The sequence below is a fragment of the Postia placenta genome (assembly GCF_002117355.1).
Source record: "Postia placenta MAD-698-R-SB12 unplaced genomic scaffold POSPLAscaffold_7, whole genome shotgun sequence".
Taxonomy (NCBI): Eukaryota; Fungi; Basidiomycota; class Agaricomycetes; order Polyporales; family Adustoporiaceae; genus Rhodonia; species Rhodonia placenta.
This window is the reverse complement of record NW_020169838.1, coordinates 1,025,439-1,036,820: the sequence shown is the minus strand read 5'-3', so window position 1 is coordinate 1,036,820 and position 11,382 is coordinate 1,025,439. Positions and strand designations below refer to the sequence as shown.

The 11,382-nt window shown below is 52.1% G+C and overlaps 4 protein-coding genes across 4 annotated transcripts; 3 read left to right on the top strand and 1 right to left on the bottom strand.

Annotated features, from left to right (window-relative positions):
* Positions 1 to 461: 461 nt before the first annotated feature.
* On the top strand, positions 462 to 1,745 carry POSPLADRAFT_1143738 (hypothetical protein; the record flags this gene model as incomplete). The annotated part of the gene is made up of 2 exons (XM_024485605.1): positions 462 to 563; positions 1,548 to 1,745. Coding segments are annotated over 2 exons (300 nt in total), but the record flags the coding sequence as incomplete, so codon positions are not given.
* Positions 1,746 to 2,684: 939 nt separating this feature from the next.
* Positions 2,685 to 5,058, top strand: POSPLADRAFT_1143709 (hypothetical protein; the record flags this gene model as incomplete). The annotated part of the gene is made up of 4 exons (XM_024485602.1): positions 2,685 to 3,978; positions 4,018 to 4,143; positions 4,203 to 4,414; positions 4,468 to 5,058. The coding sequence occupies 4 exons, from the start codon at positions 2,685 to 2,687 to the stop codon at positions 5,056 to 5,058; spliced, it is 2,223 nt and encodes a 740-aa protein (XP_024338989.1).
* Positions 5,059 to 5,453: 395 nt separating this feature from the next.
* Positions 5,454 to 8,068, bottom strand: POSPLADRAFT_1143070 (hypothetical protein; the record flags this gene model as incomplete). The annotated part of the gene is made up of 10 exons (XM_024485510.1): positions 5,454 to 5,960; positions 6,014 to 6,190; positions 6,255 to 6,341; positions 6,457 to 6,599; positions 6,658 to 6,977; positions 7,031 to 7,372; positions 7,436 to 7,659; positions 7,710 to 7,808; positions 7,862 to 7,899; positions 7,948 to 8,068. Coding segments are annotated over 10 exons (2,058 nt in total), but the record flags the coding sequence as incomplete, so codon positions are not given.
* An 809-nt stretch (positions 8,069 to 8,877) lies between these two features.
* On the top strand, positions 8,878 to 10,256 carry POSPLADRAFT_1143343 (hypothetical protein; the record flags this gene model as incomplete). The annotated part of the gene is made up of 6 exons (XM_024485550.1): positions 8,878 to 9,147; positions 9,205 to 9,373; positions 9,424 to 9,684; positions 9,743 to 9,882; positions 9,934 to 10,068; positions 10,125 to 10,256. The coding sequence occupies 6 exons, from the start codon at positions 8,878 to 8,880 to the stop codon at positions 10,254 to 10,256; spliced, it is 1,107 nt and encodes a 368-aa protein (XP_024338987.1).
* Between the last annotated feature and the right edge of the window lie 1,126 nt (positions 10,257 to 11,382).

Genomic DNA, 11,382 nt, shown 5'->3' with positions numbered 1-11,382 from the left:
GGACGACGGCGTAGATTGGGAGTTGTATGGAGACGGTGAGCAGTAAGTAGTCGAATGGGACTTCGACTCTGGTAGGGGGGTAATGAAACATTTGTCTTTCCGTTCTATTCCTTGTACTACTAGCGCCCATACTGGCGCCTGTTTTAGCGCTCACCCGCAGGTTGAACATTATGTAGCTTACATAATGGGGTCCGTGCGCACTTCGTGCCTGGTATCGTACCACTACGTTTCTTTCTTCACTAACACGACCACATAGACACGATGGTCCGTGCGCAGTCGGTACTTGTATAAGTAGTTGTACCATTAGTCGGTCGAACCCTAAGTTCGACCTAGTTATTCATTCAAGTCTCTGCTCCTCTTCGCTTGGGGTAGTGGTCATTCTCGACTTCCTCGCTCGATCTTCAGGACGACGTACTGTCCATAAGTCCTCGCTCGTCGTCTACGAGTCAGGCATCGATATAGGAGTAAAGACCATTGTATCAGTAGACGTCGATGGAGCCTTCGGCGTCGATGGCATGAACAAGGCCTTGACAGGCAGCCATAATGGGAGGGAGGAAGGGGAGGTGCGCGTGCTACAAAAGTGTCACGACTTGGTACGGCGTCTAGCCGTTTTTTAATTTTTTCCTTTTCACGGGCTCGAACCCGTGACCTCTGTACTACATGCCTGATATGGACGCATCACTATCTACTGTACGATTAGATTAGATGGGGCGGCAGTGCACAGCACAGCTCGGGCTCCGCTGACACAGCCGCTCTGACTCACCGGCCCCCGGGGCCGCGTCAGCATGCTGCGCATGGACCAGCTGTGCACGGACCAGTGCGCACAGCCTCCCCTAAACTTCCCCTGTATATAAGCCGGCCTCTGCTGCCCTAGGGACCTCAGTTTCGACCTCTTGTCCCTAGGTCAGTAAGCCTTCCCTTGTATCCTTTATTTACTTCACTAACTAATATATTATCTTGTCCCTAGCCTTAGGTTTGAGCTTCGCTCACCATCGCTTCAGTGAGAATCAGTCGGACGCCCCCAGCTTTAGGTTTTCCCCAGTCGCTTGACCCCAAGTCGCGACAAAAAGGCCGTATAAGCTAGCCTACACCTATGGCGCCTGAGGTAACACTGAGGTTCGCAGTTCACGTGGGGCCCAGTACTGCTTTTGGCTAGTATGCAGCAGGAACCTAAGCCACGTGTCTGTGAGGACAAGTACCGCCCACTGAAGTGCAGGTACCGAAGAGTTCATCCCTCGAGTGGTGGCGATGTATGGTACACTATCTATGTATCATAGGGTATAGTAAGGGTGCGCACCACCCAACCTATAGGAAGTGAAGAGAGTGAGTGTGTGGGTTCCGAGGAACACCGGCAGCGGTGGGGAGTTTCGACCTAATGTTGCGACTTAGGGTCAAGCGACAGGGGAAAAACCTAACAAGAACGCTGGGGGCGTTCGACTGGGTCTTACCGAAGCGATGGTGAGCAAGGCTCAAACCTAAGGCTAGGGACAAGATAACATATATTAGTGAGGTAATAAAAGGAATACAAAGGATGCTTACTGACCTAGGGACAAGAGGTCGAAACTGAGGTCCCTAGGGCAGCAAAGGCCGGCTTATATACAGGAGAAGATAAGCGCAGGCTGTGTGTACTGGTCCATGCGCAGCTGGCCCATGCGCAGCATGCTGACGTGTCCCTGGGGGCTGGTGAGTCAGAGCGGCTGTGTCAGTGGAGCCCGAGCTGTGCCATGCACTGCTGTCCTATCTAATCTATCTACAAGCACATGATGTGCCAACAAGACTTGTCCGTTCGAGCGTACAGTACAGAGGTCGCGGGTTCAAGCCCGCGGAAAGGAAAAAATTTAAAAACGGCTAGACGCCATACCAACTTGTGACACCAATGCTCTAAAAATACCTCAAGAAGCTGCACGAGAACATTGACATGCATGGCTCCAAGACATGGAGGCAGCATGTTCCAATGTGTCTCAGATGCATCGTGTTCTGGCTTATATGATGGTGTTTATTATATAATGTAGGTAGCATACTTTGTCAAGTGCCCAGTCACTCAATCAAGGCAACTACCCTCCAAGCACTGCTGTTTACAAATGTTTTGTGCCAGCCATCACAGGGAGGTAGAGGGGATTAAGATTGTGGAGTTTGAATTTGCACACGATGTTCACATGACATTCACATGACATGTGGCATCAGTTCTAGTTTAGGATACAGTACTTAGGATGTAGCAAGAGTACCACCATCAAATGCAGCCCCTCTTACCTCCCGAAGATGGCGGGAAGGAGCCTGTATGTTGATGAAGTATGTTCTTCAGTTTCTGACAAGGGAGCATGTGACGATCAGTCGCTGCTCCGTCCGATGGACCTGTCACATCACGCAATACGTCACATCGAGTGACGCCGTTACGCCTCTTTGTTCTGTTCTGTGCAGGCGTACTCGACGCCACACCAAACGCTGCCCCGCTTTGACTGAGGTGGCATTCATACCCATCATAGAATATTCAGATATATACCCACGAGTCGTGCATATCCGTCTCCCACAGAAAAGATCTGCCCATTCCGCACTCCGTGAGTTCAAACTTCGTGTTGTCATTGACAGTGGACGCTAAGTGTCTGACTGTGGTCGTAGCGTTGTTTTGATCACGTTCCTCCTGTGGCCGACGCAACTGTGCCATATAAAGCATGACGAACCCTTCAATGTCCGATGCCTCCATCACCTTCTCGGGTTGGGCCTCGAGCTCGAGCATGTCTCGCCTCGATGCCACTCCTAAATCGCGCAAGAGCCTCGTCAACATTACCAACGGCAAACAGAAGAAAAGAGATGACCCCGACAATTATAATGGCTGGCGTCACGAGATTCTCAATAAAGTCAACATGGTCGAGGACACCCCGGTCCTTAAATTCATCGACAAGTACGTCCCCGGGGGCAAGCCTTATCGCGCGCGGAAAACAGCGATAGACGACCCTTTCGCGCCGCTATGGACCGAACATCTGTTGAGGAACGAGTTCCACATGTACCCACATCTCGTCAGTATCACAACATTGACGCTCTCTTGCATCCTGTGGCTGATACTTCCTCAGGTCACTGGACTGAACCAGCTCTGCAAGGGCATGCCACGAGGTAGTCACCTACTCTTTGTCGAAGCACATGGTGTTATGTTTGGCTCGCCTTTTCCAGACTGGACACCCAGCCACGGGAAGATATCGCCTGACATTGCCGCGCTCAAGCCCGGCGTGAAGAACGCAAATGCGTTTAATAACGACAACAACAAGTGGAAGCATGTATCCTTGATTGTCGAGGTCAAGAACTGCAGGCATGTCGACCCGGTGATGAGTGAAAGTGAGGAGGCTCAGAAGACCCTGATGCAAATGAGCAAGGTTGCATGCCGGCTAATGCTAGAGCAAGCTTCTCTCTGCTGTTTTGTCCTTGGCATCTATGGAAAGAAGGCTCACATCTATCGATACGACCACGCATCAGCTATTGCGTCGGAAGCATTCGACTACCGTGAGTATCCCGACTACATTCGTAGGTTCCTCTGGAACTTCGCAAATCCAGCGTCTGGGCTGGAGACACTGGGTCAAGACGACTTGTCCTCGAAGCCAACAGGGAGAGATATGCTCTGGGCGCGGGATGTATCTGGGGACAATTGCACCCCTTCCGATATCGACCACAATCGCTGGGTCACTGTACCGTCCTCGACCAGAAATGGAAGGGACGAAGATTATCTCTTGCTCCGGGTACTCTCCATGAACTACCGGATGTTCTCTCGTGCTACCATAGTCCGCGAAGCTCTGAAACGAGGAGATATGTCGGGTAAAAGGTACATCATCAAGGAATCATGGCGGCAAGTCGTGCGCTCGGATGAAACGGTCTTCTACAAACGCATCAAGGAGTACTGCGAGCGTACCAAGACACCCCTGTTTGGGATTGGAGACCTTGTCTGCGGTGCTGACCTTGGGGCTCGAGAAGTAGCAGCTGGGAAAGATCGTAGTAAGTACTTCCATCGGACCGTATCTTCAGAGCATCGAGAAAGCGCCCATCCGGAGTTGGGCGAACGCAGCCACATGCGTCTGGTTTTGGGCACTGTTGGTCGCCAGTTGAAAAACTTCCTTCGTACATGGCAGTTTATCTTCGCAATCCACGACGCAATTTTAGGTATGTAGACCGGTGCCAACGTGATTTGTGTGCAATCGCTGAAGTCATAATGGTTTCAGGACATCAGCTGGCGTACATGGCGGGCATCCTGCATCGAGATGTCAGCCCTGGAAATGTGATGATCACCGAGGAAAGCAAACGATTCAAAGGGTTCATCACTGATTTCGATTACAGCAGCTTGATCGATAGTTCTGCGGACGGCGGGACACCTCTGACCTCAGATGAACTTTCTGTACTTTCCTCAAGAGATGCAGAACTTCGTGAAAGAACAGTGCGTATTTTGTGTGCCAACATGTCAACATAATGCTCAATTTGGTGACACAGGGAACATTTGCCTTCCTCGCTCTTGAGCTCCTGAACCTCGCACCAGGCCAATCCGTCACTCACAGCGTGCACCATGACATGGAGTCCTTCTATTGGCTTCTCATCTGGATCGTCCTAAGACATACAGAGCACACACACTTCAAGGTCAATGGTGCATGCCATGAGGTCTTCCGTAGCGGCGATGAGGCAAGCGCAGCGCATGCAAAGCAGGCCTTCATTGTGAGCGATCGTCCGATAGAGGTCAAGGGTAACAAACCCCTGTCGCATCTACTGTCGACGCTGTGGCATCTTATGACACAAACGGTCAAGTCCGCCATCAACCCACGACCTGCCCGTCTCACGCACGCGGAGATGCTGCGTGCATTCAAAGAAGCGCTTGACATGGATGGATGGCCGGAAAATGATACCGCTATCCCTTTCAAGCCTCCTCAATCCAGCCCCAATAGCCCAAAGCAGTCGCGTCGAAAAACTACCACGAAGAGGGGAAGAGCGACTGTTTCTGGTAGTTCAGAAGAAGTACCGGTATCGAAGAAGACCAAGACGGCGCGCAGATTTGACAACGAAGAAAATGACGATATCGAAGATCTGTGATGTTGTCTATTGTATTGTTGCCCTTATTTTTTGATCTTGCACGCTCTCGATGTATTCTGTTCATGTTTCCTTAGATTCTCACCTGCTTCGATCTGTATCTGTATCTCATCAGCATCATATCGTGTACTGGTAGTACCGTTCATATGCACACGACCGCCCATGTATTGTTCAGCCACCGGATATGTAATGCATATGTGAGCCAAAGGAAATGAAATCCTACAATTGTTCATTTAAGCTATGTTCTAACCACAATCCCGCTGTCCAGCCTGAAGATGGGCCGTACAGAGCAGCACCCCGGCCCGAGGATACAACCTCCAACTCGAGTGAACAACATCCTCAAACAGAATCTGCCTAGATCAAAATCGAGTTCGAATATAATATTTTATAGGCACACATCAACTGCTAAAATCTGGAACGTTATACAAAGGTGCTAAATATCTCATCATCACTCGATCAAAGTGTTGCGCGAATGAAAACTTGGTGCTCAGACAGTTTGCGACACATATTCGAGACCAATTCCACGACCCTTCCACGATATGACGACGGCACGGAAGCGCTGGGGTAGTTGTACGCCTCCGTAGCCTTTTCGAGTGAGAACTTCTGCACCATCGTCCTGATGCTGTGTACCTTCGCAGACCAGACGCAGCCTTAGTTCTCGCTGTCCGGCGCAACGCCACGGATTGACAGCCACTTCGTGACGCGCGCGTCGAGGTTGATCGGCGCACCGCCTGTGAGCACAGCGATGAACAGCTCGCCCCCGAAGGTGAGCCCCGGGTGCAGTGTGCGGGAAACGTCCGGGTTCGGCGCGATGCGTGTGATGAGCTTAGCCTCTCTGCGAGGCATCCGCCTGGTCTACTTTGGAGCCGTCGACTCCAGTCGCCAACACCAGATTCACTGTGCTGCTGCGAAAAGTGAGGATCAACGTAAGGCTATCGTTGCAAACCGAGGAACGCACATGTTGAGGCCACATTTGCACAGCCCTCAATCCATCTTCTGCCTCGCGCTCCCGCTTCAGCGCCTCAAAGAACGCAGGCTTGTACGGCGTCTGGCTCCGCCGCACGACTGGCGAGGGGAACGAGTGCAGCGTACTTAGTGCAAGCAGATGGAAGCAGTGCGGATTCGCTTGATGCCACTAGATGTGAGACGTGCATGTACATTTGTCAGAGGCGCACGCCGAGATACGCTTTGCCACATACAGTTTCGCCTCCGCTGGAGTCGATCCAGCTCAGCCAGTCTGCCTCGGAGTCGCATTCGTCCAGCGTGGTGCAATACTGAGTGTAGTTCTGGTGAATATACAGCGACAACAGAGACACATCGACAGGCGAGTCCGCATTCAACGTCTGAATTCCATCGTTGTGAACCGAGGAATCTCGGACCTGTGATAGAGCGAGTGCTCACTTCGATATCGACTCTGGACATCCGACGTTCGTGCACCCTGAGATGCGGCGGCAACGTCGGTGGGTCATTCAGGGTGGCATCTAGCTCTTTGTCTCGCTGTTTGTCCTTTGCAGAGGCTGACGCATTTGGCGGGTCTCCCTTTCCTGTCCGCCATCTCTCTCATCAGGTATGAGAGGTGAACATTGAATATATGCGCCTTACGTTTGTTGTACAGGAGCTTTGCGAGTAGGTGAAATAGCGCCAGGCTCTGCTCCCGCCTTGTAATTGCCCCCAACATTGCACGTGCCTGAGACATCTTTTGCTTGCCTCCCTTCACGGCCGCACCACCCGCCTGCGCACCCGCCTTTGTAAGACATGCAAACTGAAGTGCCATGATAGCGCTACGGATGTCGCCGTTCGACGACTCGACGATGACGTCGATGACCTCTTTTGGCGGCAAATTATCTGGTACGGAGCGAAAATGCTTGTCGAGCAGGGTCTGGAGGGCAGGGCGCATGAGAGAGGGGGCGATCGGGTTAAAGCTGTGATAGCGAATAAATATCGTGTCTACAGTCAGGATTAAGGCCAAACGTACCGGACTTGTGTGACATAGGGCGAGTTGATCAGCGAGGGCGGTAGTACGCTGCGCACGTCAATCGCTTCCTTCCCTCTTCGCCAGCTGCCCCCGTCATTCTCAACATCCTCTCCACGCAAGCCTGCATCACTTACGATGATCACAAGCGGCGCCACACTTGTGGCAGGCAACGACACGAAATCCTCGATCGCGCTATGGAATGATGCTTGCGTGCCAGGATGTAGAATATTAGGGAGATCTTCCAAAAGAATCACATGCCGTTTTCCGTCTGGTGCTACGCTAGATTGTGTAGTGGGACCTTGGCTAGATGCATTAGGCCGACTCGAGCCCTGCGCGAGAGGTCTAGACGACTGCGAAGATCGTGTAAGGTGACTCCTGAGCACCTGTCCAGAAGAGAAAACGGACTGGCAGGTCCCCGCGCGAGTGAGGAAGTTCCTGAACTTGTCTACGAGGCTTTCATACTCCATGTGCTCCACGTCTGCTCCGTCGTTCTCAAAGGCATTGTCTCGGCTGAATCGCTCGTCCGTGCTGTTGCGCCACTCCATAACCTGAAAGTTCAACTCACGCGACAGAACTCGCAATGTGGCGGTCTTTGCCGTGCCTGCAGGCCCAGTCAAAGCTAGTATCCGCTGGATGAAGTCTATATGCGTATGACAATCTCAGTGGATTGGCAACGTACCCTATACTGCTTCAACCTGCCTGAAGGTCCTCCGTTGAATGATTCGAGGAGCCATTGACAAACGTCCGATACTTTCCGTTTGTGGACAGCCAGGTCGTCCTGCATAGATTGCATTAAGAGCCGAAGAGAGTCTGCGTATGGACATTTCGTACCTGGGTGACAGGCTCATAGCGATCAACCCATAATGAATCTGACAGTCATTAAGCGTGTCGTACAGTGTTAGCAGTTGGAGACACACCTGAGTATTGTCCTGAACTCTCAAGGCCAGTCCCTGTCGCTGTCGCTTTGGTCTTTCCCTTCCTCCTCGAGTTCCCAGCATCCGGTGTTTGACGCTCTGGTTGACTTCCCGAGAAGTCAAAAACTGGAGGTCTCACAATCTGCAGACTAAGTTCATAAATATCGTTCAGAAGTTCTGTACACTTAGCATGGAGAGTCGTGCTGAAGTGTATGTACGAATCGGAGGACAAGGCATACCGATGTCAGGGTCTTGCGCTTTTTGGTGGCGGGTGGGCCGGCAAGATCTGGCGAGTCTAGCCGAAGAGGCCTGATCTAGGATGAGGATGGCTGTTTCGCCTGACTTTGCCTTGCTGATTTCCGAGGTGGCATGGTATGCAGGCACGACGTGGTGCAGATGAAGACGCGACGCGTGACTAGACGCGTTTGTCACGCGTTTCGATCACAGGCGCGTCGCTTGACTGCTCGCATTCATTGATCTACTTCGTCGATCCTTCCTTCAACCCTTCGCAAACTCATGATACCCGGATCTGACTACAATATCGCTTGCCTCATCAATATGTACACCAAAATTCGCGCGCTGTGTGCTTCTCTCCAGCTCATCGTATTGGATCATCTCCGTGACAAGTTGAGAGCCCAGGATGCCGACATACGGAGACATTCTCACACCCGTACCTATTAGGATGCGGTTGATCGGTCCTTGCGCTGGCAGAGCGCATCAAGACAATGACTAATCCATGTATGGTAGAACTGATCTCTCCGTCCGGCGTTGCATTGAAATTATTCCTTACTCAGCGGCGCCAGCGAGTACATTGGTAAGAAAAAACTCGGGAGTATATATATGCATCATGCAGCCATGGCGATCCCCCGATCATACTGTCATTCACCGTAAAGTCCGAAACCTGAGACTTGTGAACCGACGACACTCTACGCTATGCCCGCCGCCCTCTTGCCGAAGCTTTTCCAGCCCACCAAAGTTGGGACATTCACCCTGTCCCACCGAGTGGTGTTAGCCCCCCTCGCGCGATTCCGTGCAAACAAGGCACACGTTCACGGTGATCTAGCGGTGGAATATTACGCGCAGCGCGGGTCTGTGCCTGGTACGCTCCTGGTCACAGAGGCCACCGTCATTGCCGCAAAGGCAGGAGGATACGATAACGTGCCTGGTATCTGGAACGATGAACAAATCGTGGCCTGGAAACGCGTACGTCCACTGTGCTGTCCATACGCTCGTGCTAAAGCTGCATACCTGTTGAGTTAGGTTACAGACGCTGTTCACGCCAAGGGTTCGCGCATCTTCTGCCAACTGTGGGCCTTCGGCAGGGCTGCGACTCCGTCTGTCCTGGAGCAGGACGGCTTTGACGTCTGCTCTGCCTCCGACATCCCTATAGCCGATGGGACGGCGAAACCCCGGCCGCTGACCATCCCAGGTCAGCCTTCTGCAGCTTCATCACTCTTACTGATGCGATCCTCCGTGCAGAGATCCATGAATATGTTCAGCTGTACACTGCTGCCGCAACCAACGCGATCCGTGCGGGCTTCGACGGCGTCGAGCTGCACGGCGCGAACGGGTATCTCATTGACCAATTCCTGCAGGACGTGTCAAACAAGCGCACAGATGAATACGGTGGCTCTGTCGAGAACAGGTGTCGTTTCGCGCTCGAGATTATTGACTCAGTGGTAAAAGCGATCGGCGTAAACAAAGTCGCCATTCGCCTGAGCCCCTGGAGCACGTTCCAGGGTGTGTCCCAAGAGTCTTTTAGTGTCCTTGCGTTCCTTGATGTTGCATTCACTGCCAGACATGGGCATGAAAGACCCGAAGCCGACGTTCGCCTACCTTGTCTCACACATCGCCGAGGCGCATCCGGACTTTGCGTATATCCACGTCGTCGAGCCGCGCGCGGAAGGAGGGTCAGATCGCATCGTACTTGCGGCTGAGGTGCACAAGCTTGACCGCCTCTCGATGCGCTGACTCACCTTTCACATACAGTCAAACGATTTCCTGCGCGAGATTTGGGCACCTCGCCCGTTCATCGCAGCCGGCGGCTTTACGCGTGACACCGCATTCGAGGCGTCAGAGAAGACTGGCGAGCTGGTTGCGTTCGGACGGTTTTTCATCTCCAACGTTAGTAGTCTTGTCTTGATGCTTTCGGGAGGATATACTCACAGCATATTCGGCAGCCTGACCTTCCGTTGCGACTCGCGAAGAACTTGCCCATTGTCAAGGGCAATCGTGACACGTATTACCTTGTTGAGTCTCCCAAGGGATATATCGACTATCCGTTTGTCGACGAGACAGCTGCGAGGGTATAGACTTCTGCCACGCCTTCATGTGGGGAATTGCAAGACGATCACTAGATGTATTATATCACAGGGAAGTAAAGCGAGGGAGGTAGAGCACATTGGCGTTGCTGTCTGTTGTTCGTCCATTAGACGGAAGATACCAGTGAAACAAATTCTATGAGTGTAAATAAGGGTACTCAGCTGCTCTCAGCAAAGTTCGGACAATGCACGTCATGACATATTGCGACACGTTGTAGTCGACTTCATTTTGGCCATCCTGTGGATGATACGGGCGTATCGCCGTGCATTTCTACCACGCCTGTGCTTCTAATTTGTCAGCGGCGTGCAGGTCACTGCGCTCAATTAAAGCAAGCAAACATAGGTTAGTACACGCGACCATAAAGCACAATGATCCCTGAGACAAAGATGATTTACATAAACCTGCCCGCATGTGCCCAACCTTTCGACATTGTCGCTCCTTGTGAGTTTCATCTAGTGCCCTCGAGGAAGGCGACACTGGTGAGATCACACTTCGTATCATACTCATTCCGTGCCCATTATCTTCTCAGCGTTTGATCCCGCGCTCAGATAGTGCAAATCCAGTCTATGTTGAATGACACACAGATACGAGGCCCAAGCATGCGCGCCGCGAAGTGGGCCGAAGGTTGATTTTTCACCATCCATTGAGCACCCCGTCTCGGTGGATCTCCGCTTTCGACGGTGTTTGAGCGATTTATGTGCAGTCGAGAAGCGGGACGTCCCTCCCAGTCAGAGCATGGACGGAGGTACCGCGAGAAGAAAAATGCAGTCGTCCTTGCAACGTCGTTCAAGGCCGCTAGAATATGGAATGGCATTCCAGCATCCGCTTGGGGAAGCATTGTCTTATGTCGTGACATAGCAACAGAGCAGGCGAGAAAATGCAAACTTGAGAGGGTCGAGGAAGCTCATGGCTGAGTTTCCAAAGCGCCACACCATCATTGCCGACTGGGCCCTGAACTAGAGTCGATCGAGGTAGACTTAGCCTTATAGCGGCTTTGGTCCTGTCACTATTGAAAGTGGATTGTCAGAAATATGAACGTTCGTGCAATTCGTCGAACCTATCGCTCGCCGCTTGTACTGCAGATACGAAGACCAGACTCGTGTACCGATAATGGAT